General features: G+C 44.3%; 1 protein-coding gene across 1 annotated transcript; it reads left to right on the top strand.

Annotated features, from left to right (window-relative positions):
* Positions 1-1313: 1313 nt before the first annotated feature.
* LOC135228100 (histone H2A.N) lies at positions 1314-12969 on the top strand. The gene is made up of 2 exons (XM_064271423.1): positions 1314-8881; positions 11845-12969. The coding sequence occupies exons 1-2, from the start codon at positions 8711-8713 to the stop codon at positions 12025-12027; spliced, it is 354 nt and encodes a 117-aa protein (XP_064127493.1). The 5' UTR covers positions 1314-8710; the 3' UTR covers positions 12028-12969.
* The last annotated feature ends 3836 nt before the right edge of the window (positions 12970-16805 follow it).

Genomic DNA, 16805 nt, shown 5'->3' with positions numbered 1-16805 from the left:
TTTAAAAAACATCAAGTAAGCCTTAGAGATGGAAGTCACATCAGAAGTTTGCAGACCTCCCAGGACCAGCACACTCTCTGAAAACCCTGGTAGAAGGGTATCTGTTGGCTCTGGCCGGCATCGATGTGCTAGGAGATTATAAACAGCACTGAACAGACAATTCTAAAAACAAAAATAATTTAATATTTACCTTAATGGCAAATATAAACATGCGCACCAGGGAGAGTAGAGACAGCTTTTGAACATCCTGTTCTCTGCGTGACATACCCTTCCTGTTGTCCTACCCCTCATTCCCTTGCTTAGCTAACTTCTGCCCATCCCTTAGCTCTCAGCCCCAACGTCACTTCCTCTAAGAAGCCTTACATGATCTCCTAAGTCAGAGTTGGTTGCCCCTCCTCTCTGCCCCCTGTTGTTGTTAAAACAAACAAACAGACAAACCCATTGCCCTTGAGTCTGTTCCGACACATAGTTGGACAGGGTAGAACTGCCCCATAGGGTTTCCAAGGAGCAGCTGGTGGATTTGAACTGCCAATCTTTTGGTTAGCAGCCCAGTTCTTTAGCACTGTGCCACCAGGACTCCTGTGTTTCCTGTTATTAGGTGCCGTCAAATCGATTTCGACTCATAATGACCCCATATGACAGAGTAGAACTGTCCCACAGGGTTTTCTAGGCTGTAGATCTTTACGAGAGCAGATTACCAAGTCTTTCTCCCGAGGGGCAGCTGGGTGGGTTTGAACAGCCACCCTTTTGATTAGCAGCTGAGCATTTAACCCTTGCGCCACTACCCTGGAAGTCCCCATTGCTACACTGAACACACCTGAGCCTGATTACTTGTCCATCTCTCTCACTAGACAGGGAGGGATAGAAGCTTCGTCTGTCCTGTTCTTGGTTGTAACTCTGGTACCTTGTAGCGCAGTGCCTAGCTTGTGAAGCCCTTAATAAATACATGCTTGATAAATGAATATGTAATGATCTGTGACTCTATGGAATATGTAATGTGAGGGTGTAAATTCTCCCCCTTGGTGGATGTCTTGCGCTAAAATCAGTGTGTGTAGCGTTTACTTCATTCTCATCTCTTGCTCCTGGAAGCAGGTCTCAGGCATGTATTTACTTCTCCTTTTCTGGGGCCAGACCTGCACGCTACTGTGATCACGCTGACCAAAAGTTGTTGTTCTGAAATCCCGTCTGTAGTTAACAGCTGCTGCAGAGAGTCTGTTCTAGGTTCTCTGTGAAAATAAAATATTTACTCCTGCTCTACTTTCCCAGAATGCTCCTGGGCTGCCCCACCCTCCCTCCCTTTACCAGGTGCTGTGCAATCAAGGAACACAGACTCATTTCAACACTAGTCTAGCATAACAGACTTGGGGAGGTTAGAAAAAGCATACTCACACAACACACTTAAAGGGTGTTTTATATATTTTACAAGTCCAAGTTACTATAAAGCAGAAGTAGGAAGGCAAATTTAGGTTGCAAAATAACTTCATAATGTACACACAGCTACATATCAATGATTTGGCACTCTCTGCCTTTGAAATTATCCAAGACACTGCTTTCTGCTCTTTAATGCTTGATTTGAATTAAGAATGATACATCAAAGATAAGATATATGCTTTCTGAGTGTTCTGAAGCTTAAAATTTTATAGAGTTTTCAAGAAGCGCCTGGTGGATCCAAACTGCTGACCTTTTGGTTAGCAGCCGTAGCTCTTAACCATTATGCCACCAAGGTTTCCTAAGTAAAAATAGACCCAACAATTTCCTCTCTGGTGTCATTATGACTTTTACCCACCTGTGAACCCCTCCATCTCCCACCCCACCCCCCAATATCCCATATATATCTCATAGGATAAAGGAAAGGGAATCTTCAAAGCACAGGTCACCGTCATAAGCCGTGTTGAAAGCCCAGAAAATAACTTAGAAAGTTCATCTCCTCATCTCTAACCATTAAGGACTGAGGACCATCCAGCCAATTGCTAAAGACTTGGCTCTGGATTTGAGAGATTTCTCGTCCCCACTGCCCTGGTGACCCAGCTGTACTCACCCATGACTCACCCATGACTGAGTTGAGTGGGAGAGGGGCTTTTTCTTGGCAGACAGAGCTCCTTTTAACATAATCAAACTAGTCACAGAGGAAGTTGGGAGATGTCAGCTGAGGAGGGGGAAGAGATAGAGAAGGCAGAACCATGGTGAGGGTCTCGAGCAGGTGGACAATAACATAAGACACTGGTTCTCAGTTTTTTAGGTTTTATCCTCCTTTGATGAAAACTTGTGGGCTTTCCCCTGGACAAATATATTAAGACATACACCAAACAGTTTGCACATGGGCCCTCTGAAGGAACCTGTCTATGGACTCCAAGTTAAGAACCCCTGGACTAAAGGAAGAATCACACCTTGGGTCATAACCAGTGGGGAATGGAGAGAAATTTAATCGAGTCGTCACTGTCAGTAGCCTGTGAGTCACCAGACAGGAACTGTCCCAAGAGCACACACTCCCTCCCCCTGTGTGGGCAGAGGAGCCACAGTTTTAAGACCACAGGCAAGACAGAGTCAGGTGATGTCATAACATAGTTTCTGACTATAAATATTTCCCTGGAATGTGTCCTGTTTACTAATTACTGAGGTGCTTACCACGCTGTCCAGACATGCCCCTAAACTCCCTAGGACAGGGTCCATGCCCTACTCATCCTGTGCCTAGTGGCCAGTGGATATTTCTTAAATTGGGAATTATCAAGCTAATTAATTAGTGAATGTGTGTGTGTGTGTGTGTGTGTAGAAGTATTATGTTTAAGGCATTTTTTTTCTTTATAAGGCCATGTGGACTTTTGCTAAGCTCCAAGCCAGGTAATCACTGAATCTCAAGCTATTTTAGCTGTTGGAAGTAGTCCTAGAGCTAGAAAATTTGGGAGGAGTATGGTGGGAAGGAGCCCTGGTGGCACAGTGGTTAAAACACTTGGCTGCTAACCAGAAGGTTGGAGGTTTGAACCTACCAGTTGCTCCTCAGGAAAATGACATGGTAATCTGCTTCCTTACAGATTTACAGCCTTGGAAACTGTATGAGGCATTTTTCCTCTGTCCTATAGGGTCACTATGAGTCAGAATCGACTTGACAGCAGTGGGTTTGGTTTTGGTTTGATGGTAGGAACCTATGAAAGGGAAAACCAAAGGGCACAGTCACAACTGATTCATGGATTGCTGGTGTGCTAAGGCAGGACTTCTCAAACTTTAAAATGTGTAAGAATTGTTTGGGGATCTTGTCAAAATGCCAATTCTGATTCATTAGGCCTGCGGTGGGGCCAGAGATCTTTCATTTCTAACAAGCTTCTGGGTGATCCTGAGGTTGCTGGTTTGCAGACCACACTATGAGTGTAGCAAGATGCTGAGGAATCTTAATGGTCATATAATCAAACACCTTCCTTTATCACAGGGGTAAACTGAGTCCCAGGAAGAGTCGCTAACCTTGACTAGGTCATAGTTAAGTAGTGGTAGAGCTGAGATCAACTTAAAGTTTCCAATTGGGGTAGATTTTTTGAATATGATGTAACACTCTTCCTGGAGTATGGGTAGTTTTCCCTATCCAACATGGACATCCAGTTAAGAGATGGCTTTTTGTGAGACAATGTGCAGCGGCTAGGGTAAAGAGAAGCAAGAGGGAGCAGGACCCTAGATCTTCCCATGCCCTGTAGACATCTCTACATAAAAATAGGCACCCAACGCACTTTCACTTAGTCTTATTCCTGAACCACTTGCCCAGACTCACTCCATGCCCTATATCCCAACCAGCTCCCAACTCTCCCATCTTCTGATCTTGTTGTTCATTGTCCCTATTTATGAGCTTAGTTTGTCCTTTGGATATGATACTCAACGAAAAAATAGAACCCTGAAACCAAACCCACTCCTGTTGAGTTGATTCCAACTCAGAGTGACCCTATAGAACAGAATAGAACTGCCATAGGGTTTCCAAGACTGTAAATCTTCATAGAAGCGGGCTGCCACATCTTTCCCCCGTGAAGTAGCTGATGGGTTCGAACCAATGACCTTTTGTTTAGCAGCCAAGCACTTTAACCACTGCATCACCAGAGCTCCTTACTCAACAAAGACAGGACCAGATTAAAGTGAATTGTGATCAAGGAGGGGAGCAAAAGTCATGGCCAGGTAAGGAGGAACCTCCTACTTTTCTTGAGTTAACCTTCTTTTTTTTTTATTTTTAAAAAATTTTTATTGTGCTTTAAGTGAAAGTTTACAAGTCAAGTCAGTCTCTCATACAAAAATGTATATACACCTTGCTATATACTCTTAGTTGCTCTCCCCATAATGAGACAGCACACTCCTTCTCTCCACCATGTATTCCCGTGTCCATGCAGCCAGCTTCTGTCCCCCTCTGCTTTCTCATCTCCCCTCCAGACAGGAGTTGCCCACTTAGTCTCATGTGTCTACTTGAGCCAAGAAGCTCACTCCTCACCAGTATCATTTTCTATCTTATAGTCCAGTCCAATCCCTGTCTGAAGAGTTGGCTTTGGGAATGGTTCCAGTCTTGGGCTAACGGAAGGTCTGGGTCTCAGTCTCAGTCTCAGTCAGACCATTAAGTCTGGTCTTCTTCTGAGAATTTGAGGTCTGCATCCCACCGCTCTCCTGCTCCCTCAGGGGTTCTCTGTTGTGTTCTCTGTCAGGGCAGTCATCGGTTGTAGCCAGGCACCATCTAGTTCTTCTGGTCTTAGGCTGATGTAGTCTTTGATTTATGTGGCCCTTTCTGTCTCTTGGGCTTATAATTACCTTGTATCTTTGGTGTTCTTCATTTTCCTTTGCTCCAGGTGGGTTGAGACCAATTGATGCATCTTAGATGGCCGCTTGCTAGTGTTTAAGACCCCAGATACCACTCACCAAAGTGGGATGCAGAATGTTTTCTTATTATTGTTTTATTATGCCAGTTGACCCAGATGTCTCCTGAAACCATGGTCCCCAAACCCCTGCCCTGCTTCTCTGGCCTTCGAAGCATCCGGTTTATTCAGGAAACTTCTTTGCTTTTGGTTTAGTCCAGTTGTGCTGACCTCTCCTGTATTGTGAGTTAACCCCCTTCTTAGTGCTTCTATCCAGAGAATCCTAACTTTATTTTTGCTGATCTCTATAAAGTCTGCTTTTTAATGTCTAAGGTCTATGTCTGACAGTGCTTAGCTCTTAGCAATGGCACAGTCACTTTCTCCTAGGGTTCCCAGCCATTCCATGTCTCTAATTGGCTCTTCCACACTGAACAGGGTTTGGTTCAGAACAGCACTGTCTTCATCTTCAGGAGGCAATGGTGGTACCGTGGTAACCAAACTTAAGGTCCCTACCTCTACCAGAGGTTTAGGGTGGGCTTGGGAATCTGAATTTTAAGAAGCGTCCCCAGGAAATTCTGCTGCAGATAAATAGGGGGCCTAACTTGGAGAAATATTGACGTGAACTTGGGTGTCAGACATTCAAATCTACCCCTACAATTTATTAGCTGTATAGCCTTGATCAAATTAGTTTATCTTTGCTAGCCTTAGTTTCCTCATCTTTAACAAAGAGTTGATAAAACCCATGTCTGAGTGTTAAGACCATGAGATGAGGTGACATATATATAATGTTTTGTACAGTCCAAGGCAGTTAGTAAGTACTCACTGGCGTTGCTACGAGAATAATTTCTTCCTTTAGCCTCAGAATAGGGAAATTATTAGCAGGTAATAACTGGACATGTTTTTCAGGAGGCACCAGTCCCTGGAGAATGACATTATCCTTGGTAAAGTAGAGGGTCAGTGGAAAAGAGGAAGACCCTCAATGAGATGGACTGACACAGTGGCTGCAACAATGGGCTCAAACATAACAGTGATTGTGAGGATGGCACAGGGCCGGGCAGCGTTTTGTTCTGTTGTACAATGGCCCCTGACAACTAACAGTAATCTGTTACATATCGTTTTTAGCAGATTGAAATTGCCAATATATGCCTGTGAGTCTTCGGGATAATCATCAGTATTATTTTCCTCTGATGCTTTTGGCGATTTATATTAGTAATTGGTTATGATTTCCATTCATAGCCGTTGGCCTTGCACTTTTAGTTGGGGACCACAGTTTGTTGAATATTTTTAAATGAGTGAATGCCACCTGACTAGGCCTTCTGTGGAACATGCCCACTGCGGCACTACGTCTGTCCTTCTGCTGCAAATACTCTCCACCATTCCCTTGACATATAACCAGTTACTACGGTGTCAGTTCCGATTATGGTGAGCCCAGGTGTGTCAGAGTAGAACTGTGCTCCGTAGGGTTTTCAACGGTTGATGTTTTTTAGAAGTAGATCTCCAGGCCTTTCTTCTGAGGTGCCTCTGGATGGACTCGAACCTCCAAATCGTTTGTACCACCCAGGGACTCCTTTTGACATATAAACCAAAAAACCAAATCCATTGCCGTTGAGTCAATTCCAACTCATAGCAGCCCTATAGGACAGAGTAGAGCTGCCCCATAGGGTTTCCAAGGAGAGGCTGATGGATTCAAACTGCCGACTTTTTGGTTAGCAGCCATAGCTCTTAACCACGACACCACCAGGACTCCTCTTGACATGTAGTGCTGGTTTAATTCCATCCCGGCCAGACCCTTCCCATTGCTCCAATCCAGTGACAAGTGCCATCCCACAGAGCTGTGGTGGTAGCTGCTGGTTTGTACTTACTTTCTTGCATGAAAACTGTCAATTCACTTTACCATATATGTGCTGTGTGCATAAATTACCATTTTAAAATAGAGAAGTGATGAGAGATGAGGCTGGTGAAATGAGAGTAGGATTTGGCATGGTGTGTGGAGGTGTGGCCTTGATGACCAGGCGATAGGGAACCACATTTTGTTTTTAGTTTAGGTTTTTTTTCTTTTTGGTTTTTAATTCAGGCCCCATTGAGTTTGTTTTGTTTTTGTTTTTTAATAATATTTTATTGTGTTTTCGGTGAAAGTTTACACAGCAGTTTAAGTTCCCATTCAACAATTTGTACACAAGTTGTTCAGTGACATTGAGTACATCCTTTACAATACGTGAACATTCTCGTCATTTTCTGTTCTGGTTGTTCTGTTGCCATTAATGTAGTCTCCCTGCCCCCTTACAGTCTTATCTTTGTTTTAAAGTAATGTTGACCATTTGGTCGCATACAGATGATTTTTTTAAAGAAGCACAGTACTCAGGGGTGATATTCTTTATTTTGTGAGCCAATGTGTTATACAGCTAAAAGTGACCTCAGGGGCAAGCCCTATTGAGTTTATTTTGGTTTTATTTCAAGACTTTGTAAAGAGTATCAAAGGATCAATTCAGAAGGGTTGAACCTACACTGCAGAAGTTACACCCACGATTATCCATCAATGAATAAATACATGTAATAGCCACGCAGAGCACACACGTGTAGCTACAGGATTGTGGGGCTCTGGTGTTCAGGTCTGGAAGGTGGTAAAGTGTGTGTGGGGTTAGGATCAAACTCTCTGGGGCTATATACACTGTATGTGACCTTGGGCAAGTCACTTAAAAGGAGCCTCAGTTTCCTCCTCTGGAAAGTGAAAGTAATACTGGTAGGGTTGCTATGATAATTAAATGAGATAAGGCATGTTAAGCACTTAACATGGTTGTTGCGATATAGCTAAACCAAACCCATTGCTGTTGAGTCGATTCCCACTCATAGTGACTCTATTGGATAGAGTAGAACCGCCCTATAGAGTTTCCAAGGAGTGACTGGTGGATTCAAACTGCCGACATTTTGGTTAGCAGCTAAAGCACTTAACCACTGCACCACTAGGGCTCAACTAATGTAAGCTGACAGCACTGTTATTACTAATATTACTATACACCAGTCTCCCCCACAGGGCTTTGATGCAGCTCATAGCCAGGTGTGGGAGCAGAAACAGTGTCTTCTCTGGTCTGGTTCTTCTCTTCTTTTGACACGTGGTTCTCTGGTGCCCTCTTATCTGTTGGTTCATGTCAGACTGGTCACTTGCTTGTAGCTAAGGTGATATACTAATTGCAGGGAATTCCTGGCCTCTCTATGTATGATTTCTCGAAGTTCAGTCTTGAGTTACAGTGACTTCCTGGCTTTCCTTTGCATACTTTGTCACCTGAGTTCCTACTGCCATTGCATAACCAGGTATGTGCTTGACTTTCAGAAGATACGTTCCTCTCCCAATCAAATATAACTACATAGGGCATAACATCTGTGAATAGCTGCTCCCCTGCCTCCCAACCCCAGATCTTCTGTCGCTGCTTGGCCAAGCTTTTCTGGATCAATGAATCCCACCTGGGATGCTTTTGAAAACTACAGCTTCCAAGGTCCCACTCCCAGTCCTTTTGAACTGAAATCTTTGTGGCTAAGAATCACTATAATGAAAACACCTGGTGTTAAGCGTCAGTGAAGAACTTCTGAGATGAGTGTTGTCTGCTTAACTGATGCCATTCCATCGAGGTGGCTACTCTCTCTTTCACATGGGATAGAGCAGATGGAAGCTTGGGATTTTGAGTTATCCACCTCATGTTCCTTTCAGGAAAGCAGCAAAAGCGTGCTTTAGACTCTACACCTAATATCTCTTAAGGATTCTGAGAGCCTCTGTGTCCTGCAGGTGCAACCCCTGATTTAATTAGGAAAGAGGGCCTTCCAGCTCTCCCTATAAAACCTCTTTGGCGCGTGCATTTTCCCGTGCTGGTACTCAAGACTGGAAGTGGAAGGATTGAGCCTTCGACATGTACTACGTCTGCTTAGGTGGCCTAAAATTCCCTAAGAAGAGCGAAGTTCATATCCCAGCCAAAAAGAAGTATGAGTGGGCCAACTCAGCCTTTGAGAAGAAGAGGAGGAGGAGGAGGAGGAAGAAGAAGGAGGCCCATTTTTGTTACATGGGGAAAATCCTAAAGCAAGTGAGTTGGGACTCTCCCTGTGGAAACGTAGAATGGCCAAGAGAGGTATCGTGTTAGTGTGTTCTCGGTGTGTTCTTGACTTCAGCTTATTCTGATCTGGGAGTCCTTCTTCACACATAGTTCGCCTGAAAAGTTATATGTAAACAGCTTGTGTAAACTGGTTCTGCTGACGGCCGCTATCTTCTGCTTGGCTTTCTGTTGGCAGCAACTCGGAACACGTGAGCTCTCAGTGTCTCTGTTTCTTGTATCTGTTGACAGGTAATCTGTAAACTGATTCTCAAATGCCCCCTCCTTTCCTTAAAAACCAAGAACAAAAAGCCTGTTGCCATCAGGTTAATTCCGACTCATAGAGACCCTATAAGACAGAGTAGAACTGCCCCAAAGGGTTTCCAAGAAGTGGCTGGTGGATTTGAACTGCCGACCTTTTGGTTAACAGCCTGCACTCCTAACCACTGTGCCATTAGGAGCCCTTTTCTTATAAGGCACAGTGGTTTTCTTATAAGGAGGCTTTTTCTTATAAGGCACAGTGGTTAAGCACTCAGCTGCCAACTAAAAGATGGGTGGTTCAAACCCGCCAGGTGCTCTGCAGGAGAAAGATGAGGCAGTCTGCTTCCGTAAAGATTTACAGCCTTGGAAACCCTGTGAAGGAGTTCTACTCTGTCCTATAAGGTCGCTATGAGTTGGAATTGACTCTACGACAATGGGTTTGGTTTGGGGTTTTTCTTATAAAGGGGGCATTCACTACCTAGTCCCTTCTGTAACTTTGAATAGCTGGATATATCAGGTTTGATAAAATGATGCATCTGTATTTAGAATCTTCCCTAAGTGGTCAGGTACCCTTATTCCTTCTCCCTCCCTGACTCCGTCTCCCTCACTGACTCCTCTCCTCCACCCAACCTCACGCCTTGACACATAAATTGTAGGAAACAAAATTAGAACAGTGTTTGTTTCTCTTCAAGAGAAGCTTTGAAATATATGCAAGGGCTTGATTTTGAATTTTGCTTCTACATGACAATGAGGCAAGGTTGAGTGTTTCTCTGTAATTGTACCACAATACAGGGAGTATTCCAGTAGTCATTTGGAATCTGTTGTTTATCCTGGAAGAAGGAAGGGGAAATGGAATTAGGAAATACAGGAGAAGGAGAGAAGGTGTATGATACAGAGCAGGGATTCTCAGCCACAGCACTATGGACATTTTGGCTTAGATAATTCTTTGCTATGGGGGGCTGTCCTGTGCATTGTAGGCTATTTAGTAACATCCCTGGCCTCTACCCACTAGACGCCAGTACCCTCGCTCCAGTTATGACAACTAAAAATATCCCTTGGAGGACAAATTTCCCCCTCCCAATTGAGAACTACTGATACAAAGCCTGCAATTGGCCAGAGGGGCCCTGCATGGGAGTACTTAGATTCAGTAGGCCTTTAGATATTACCTAGATATTCCCCTCTAATAATTAGTCTGTCCTCAGCCTGTCACTAACTGTGGAAGCCTGGTAGGCCACTCTGCTTCCTTCTCCAAAGGCTTGGATTCGTGCCTTGGGTCAGCCTCTCAGGGCGCTATAAGTATAAAACAAGATACGGCTTGGATAAATGTATTGAGTATCTAAGTGCAAGCCAGGTCTGCTGGGGAAGCTCTGAGGAAAACGGCATAGTCTCTCTTGTAAAAGGGCTCACAATGCAGGGGTGGGAGGGGGCGTTGAGGAGATACTTCCAAATGGTTAGAACAGGAGAGAATTTCAGATCCCATTCCAAGGCTTTCTTTTCACAAAAAGGAAACTGAGGCCCAGCGTGAAAATACGAGTTGCTTTTTTTTTTTTTTTTTACACGATGCTTAATGTCCAGGCATAGCAAGGATTAGGGCCCTGGGCAGGTGATTCTTAGGGCAGTGTTCTTTTCACTACTCCAGTTGCCTCTCTAATTTTGTTGTTGTAGCTGTTAGCTGCCATCACATTGGCCACCAACTCATGGCGACCCGAATAAACACTGTGCCATCCCCAGGATCTGTTGAGGATCGGACTGTTGTTACACATAGAGTTTTCATTGGCTGACTTTCAGAAGTAGATTGCCAGGTCTTTCTTCCTAGTCCATCTTAGTGTGGAAGTTGCACTGAAACCTGTTAAGCATCATAGCAACACACAAGTCTCCAATGACAGACGGCTGGTGGTTGTGCACAAAGTACATTGGGTGGAAATTGAACCCCGGTTTCCCGCAGGGGAGGCAGGAATTCTACCATTGAACCATGACAGGACCATGAATGACATCAGGCAGCATGTGATACAGACCCTGAGAGCACAGAGTGCCATGGTCCTCAGAGGGAGGAGGGACTCAATAAAGTTGTGTGGACCATAGATAAAGTGGGAGGTGACACTTGGGGTGGAGCCTTAAAGAATGGACAGGATTCGAAAGGTGGAAATAGGCATGGTCATGCTGGGTAGAGGTGACCGGTAAACAGTGGCATGGAGGCTGGAAAACAGAGGGACATATCTGAGGAAGAGCCAGTTTTCCATCTTAGCTGGAGGTAAGTCAGTACAAGGAAGTAATGAGGAGTAAGGATGGAAATTAAGAAATGTTAAAGTAAGATGCTTACTAATATATAGAGTGTGAAAGTACATTCTAAACTAAAATTATATTTTCCATCTTCAGAAAGTGTTGGGTGTTAACTCCGTTTCCATTAGGAAAAACCAAGGCACAAAAGCGACCAGAGTTAGTCTGTATTATGTTTATTATGGGTTATGTTTGAGCTACTGCTTCCTCAGCTTATCTTTCCTACCAGTTGCAAATTCCCCTTCCTCCCTCTTCCCAAGAGGCTGTTGATAGGTACTACAGCCTAGTTTCTTTCTTCACATCCCTAAACTTCTTTGGGTGGCTTCTGCGGATCCACATGGATATGAAACCGTGGAAACGTGAGTGCCTACTATAGGAACCTTAACATCTCTGCCTCGCCCCTGCTGTTTCTCTCATAGACCCACCCAGACTTCAGTGGGTGCTCCTGGGTCTTGGAAGCACTGGGCTGTCTGGATGACTGGCAACTGGAATGGGTTAGCCTGGAGGCGGTTAGACTGTCCTTTTACAAGCACAGAAGAGCCATCACCAGCAGAGAGATCCTTGAAGCCATGAAGCAGAGATCCCCTCGGAGGAGCTTTTGAATAAATGAAGTGGCTCTGAATGGCCCTATTGTTGAAATGACCACACTTGTCAAAAAAAGAGTGGTTATGTCGGAGGGCTGAGCTGGATGACAAGGTGTCTGAGAGGCACCTGCTGCATCAGGAGTTTCGGCGTTACAAACCTGGTCTCTGGGTCCCTTGTTTTTAGCATCTTACTTTGTGAAACCAAATAAAAGCTTTTCTCGTGTGCGTGTGTATGTGTGTGCATATGTGTAAAATGCTTGTCGTCTGTGGCTTTTTAGTTTTTGTTATGCATGCTTTCTCTGCTGTTCCCCCAATATGTTTACCCACTCCAGACCCAGGGTGGAGACTTCTGTGGGAATAAACTGAGATCGTGGGGAGATGTGAATCAGAGACAGACTGGCTTGAAAGTGAACGGCATGGGCAAGACTCTCAGTGTAGAGAGCAGTAAGGAGTACCTGGGTGGCGTAAATGGTTACACGCTCAACTGCTAGCTGAAAGGTTGGTGGTTTGAACTCATCTAGAGGCGCTTCGGAAGACAGGCCTGCTAATCTGCTTCCAAATAGTCACAGCCTTGAAAACCTATGGAGCAGTTCTGTTCTGCACACACGGAGTCACTAGGAGTCGGAATCGACTCAATGGCAAATAATAAGAAGAGGACTGCTCTTGGCTTCTGGCTTTCTTTTTTTGCTACAGTCTTCCTTCTTCACCCCATGGTATAGACAGATTGTTATGGCTACTGAAAGTGTTTAGAGAGATGCTGTTTGAATTTCTATGGGAGAAGGATGATTTCTTATTTTAGGCACACTGCCTCGATTTATAGAACTAAAAAAATAAAGCGATAGGAGATCTTTCAGCTCTTTGAGCAGATGGCATATGGTGTTGGTCATCTATATAGAGCTTAACATAGTAACGTGTATGTGATAAGTGTCTATCAAATGTATAAGCTGGTCCCAACTGTGGGAAAACAAGAAAACAGTCACTGTATAATACCAAAAAAAAAAAAAAAAAAAAAAAAAACCCAAACCCATTGCCATCGAGTCGATTTTGACTCATAGCAACCCTATAAGAGAGTAGAACTGCCACACACAGTTTCCAAGGAGTGCTTGGTGGATTTGAACTGCTGACCTTTTGGTTAGCAGCCATAGCTCTTAACCACTATACCACCAGGGTTTCCTACTGTATAATAGTACTATAAAAAGACAGCAAGGAGCAGAAAGAATCAGTGGGATGACATGCTTTGGATACATGGGTCTGGAAAAGCCTGAGTAGGTGACCAGAAGAAGAAGGTGCTAAGCGTGGGGAAGGTTTCTGGGCTAAAGGAACAGCATGAAGCAGGAAAGCTTTGACTTGTTAGAGAAACTAAGTGAAAGCTAGGGCAGGTGGGCTCTAGCAAGTTACCCCACCGCCCACTGCTGTCAAGTCCATTCTGACTTATAGTGACCCTAAAGGACAGAGTAGAACTGCCCCATGGGGTTTCCAAGGTTGTAAATCTTTACGGAAGCAAACTGCCACCTCTTTCTTCCATGGAGTAGCTGGTGGGTTCCAACCTTCCACCTATTGGTTATCAGCTGAGTTCTTAATTGCCTCACCACCAGGGCTCCTCAAGCAAGTAAGGGGGAAGTATAGTAGGAAATGAGATTGGAGAAAAAGGCCAGGGCCAAGTGTTGCAGAATTTGGTTCTTATTTTTAAGTACACTGAGAAGCCACTTAAGGATTTTAACCAGGAAATTGACATCTGACTTAGTTTTGTTCTTTTTTTTAGTTGAGGTGTGACCCACAGTAAAATGTATGAATCTCAATGTTTCACATACACGATACCAAACCCAAACACGTCACCAGAGTCGGTTCCGACTGATAGCGACTGTATAGGACACAATAGAACTGCCCCATAAGGTTTCCAAGGCTGTAAATCTTTACTGAAGCAGACTGCCATATCTCCCTTCCGTGGAGCAGCTGGTGGGTTCGAACCGTTGACCTTTCCATTAGCAGCTGAGCGCTTGCACTGTGCCACCAGATGTAAATTCAAACAATATACTCTCGGATTAAGGCACAGAACATTTCCATTACTGGCTTAGTTTTTACAATCACTGTGGCTGCTATGTCAAGAATAGATCGAAGAAAGTGTGGAAACGGGAAAATTTGTTAGAAATATGTTGCATGCAGTGGCCTGGATGAGTGTAGGCAGTAGTGCAAATGGAGGGAAATGAAGAGATTTGAAATGACTTTTGGAGATAGAATCAATAGGATTTGCTAATGGATTGGAGATAAGGCGTAAAGAAAAAAGTAATGATTCCTAGGTTTTAGGTTTGAGCAGTGATAGTACCATTTATGGTGCTAGAGAAGACCAAAGAAAGGAGAGCAGGTATTTTGGGGAAGGCGTAAATTGAGAATTCCATTCTGGACATGTTAATCTTTAAATACTTAGTGAAACATCCAAACAGAGATTTCGTCAGAAATGGGCTAAAGATACAAATCTGGGAGTCATCAGCATAAAGAAGATGATATATAAATCAGCAGGAATGGGTGTGATTAGTTAGGAAGATGGGGTAAAGAGGAAAAGAAGATGATCCAGGGCCAACATCAAAGTAATTCCAATATTTAGGAGAAGCCAATAAAGGAAACCAAGGAAGAGCAGTCCAAGGAAACAAGAGAGGGTGGAAGCCAAGAGGGACACAAGTGGTCCACTGTGCACAATCCTGGCCACAGTATTAAAGACATTTATGTCCATTGCATTTGGCAACATGGAGGTCACGGTGACCTTGAGTGGTCAAGTCAGTGGAGTGGGCCATGTGCCAGCTATATTTGAGCAGATTGAAGAGTGAATGGGAGGTAGTAAATAGAGATGGCTTTTTGGATGGTGAAGAAGACAAAAGGAGAAATGCAATTACAGAAGAGAAAGATGTGGGCCAGTGGCTGGTATAAAAAGAGATTTATACTAGAGCTTAATTGCTCTTGGTATAAACAGAGATTTATAGGATGAATTGCTCTTGGTATAAAGAGAGATTTATAGGATGAGATATACTAGAACTTAATTGCTTGCTGATGGGAGTTCTCCAGGATAGAGGGAGATACTATTAATCCAGAAGAAAGTATAGAAAACCAAAGGATCTAGGACCTTGAGAAGGTGGGGGGGGGGGGTGGAGTGGGGTTCAGAATGGAAGTGAAAGAGAAGGAGAAAATGTATACAAATGTTGATAGTTTTATAGGTTTGGTGATGAAAAGATGAGGAAGGTACTAGCGATTTCATTTTTTACGATGAAGCAAACAAAGCTAGAGGAAGGGACATGGGAGGTTTGGAGATAAGATATGAAGTCATTGCCTAAGGAGTGAAAAAGTAAGACACATACAGACGAATGGCTAACCAGGAGTGAGTGCCTATTTGAATTGGTGACCATGAATCGAAAGCAATGCCAGTCTTGTGAGCTGTGTGCCTTTCTCCAGTCACAGGGTCTGCTTCAGTGCAGGTGTGGGAACACAGTTTGGGTTCTGTCAAGCAGTCTAAGAAGAGAGGGCCAAGAGAACATCTCCATGATAGACCATGTGATCCAGGCCATCTAGGAGGGACGTGCGGATGAGGGGCAGTGAGAACGTCATGGAGCTCATGGAAGGCACAGACTATGTCAGGCCTGAAAACAGTCTAAAAGAAGGAATGGTTAACATGCTTGGCTGCTAACTGAAAGGCTGGAAGTTCAAATCTACTCAGAGATAGCATGGAAGAAAGATCTGGCCAATCTACTTCCAAAAATTCAGCCATTGAATACTATGGAGCACAGTTCTATTCTGACACACATGTGGTTGCCATGAGTCAGAATTAACACAGCAACTGGTTCTTTCAACGGGTCAAGGCATTGCCTAAGAAACAGCAGTGACACCCAGTGACCAGTCCTTAAAATGCATCTTCTTGGTTTTAAGTTGTCCACAGGTCCTGAAGCAACTTTGTATGAAATTATCAGCCCATGTTCTGCTCTATTTGAAAGGCACTTAAGCCTCCTCCTCTCCCCCCCACCCCACCCCCAGTTGTCTCTCTCAGGATTCTGTACCACTGGGCCTGGAATCTAAGAGGACGAAGAGGCTGCGGCTCAGTGGGTGACTAGAAGCAGACTGCTGAGGACTGAAGACAATGGTGGGTAGGGGCCCGTTAGCTTTGGAGGCCCAGACCAGGGCTTTTCTTGCTAGGTTCCTGCTGTCCTGGGATACCCCACGTCCTGGGAAGGCTTTGGGAGTTCCTAAAGCCCTGCCAGGGTTTAGACAAATGCCTGGTAGTGACAGAGCTCTTCCAGCCTACAGTTGTCCTGGGGAATTGCCATCCAGGCTGACTTGAGAGCTGAGTGAGGACTCCCCTCTCTCCACCACCTCAGTGGACTGTCCTCAGTGTTCTGAGAGGATCCTAGTGTCTCTGACTGCCAGCTTCTCCTAACCCAAGCACTGGAATCTGACTTAGCCTAGTGGGAAACTCAACTTCCCCCTCAAGCCCTGTCATTCATTGTATTAGTTCCTTAGGGCTACCAGAACAAACTACCACTTGCTGGATGGCTTAAAACAACAAGTTTATTTTCTCACAATTTTGGAGGCTGAGAGACCAAAATCGAGGTGTCAGCAGGGGTATGGCCTCTCTGAGAGTTCTAGGGGAGAATCCATTCCATGCGTTTCTCTTAGCTTCTTGTGTTGTTGGCAATCCTTGACATTCCTTGACTTTTAGACGTATCACTCCAGTCTCTGCCTCCATTGTCATATTCCTCCTGTGTGTTTCTCTGTCTGTGTCTTTTTCCCTTTTTTAAGGACACCAGTATGTTGGA

This window comes from Loxodonta africana, chromosome 18 (genome assembly GCF_030014295.1).
Source record: "Loxodonta africana isolate mLoxAfr1 chromosome 18, mLoxAfr1.hap2, whole genome shotgun sequence".
Taxonomy (NCBI): domain Eukaryota; kingdom Metazoa; phylum Chordata; class Mammalia; order Proboscidea; family Elephantidae; genus Loxodonta; species Loxodonta africana.
The sequence above is the reverse complement of the archived record's forward strand: the minus strand, read 5'-3'. Positions and strand labels throughout refer to the sequence as shown.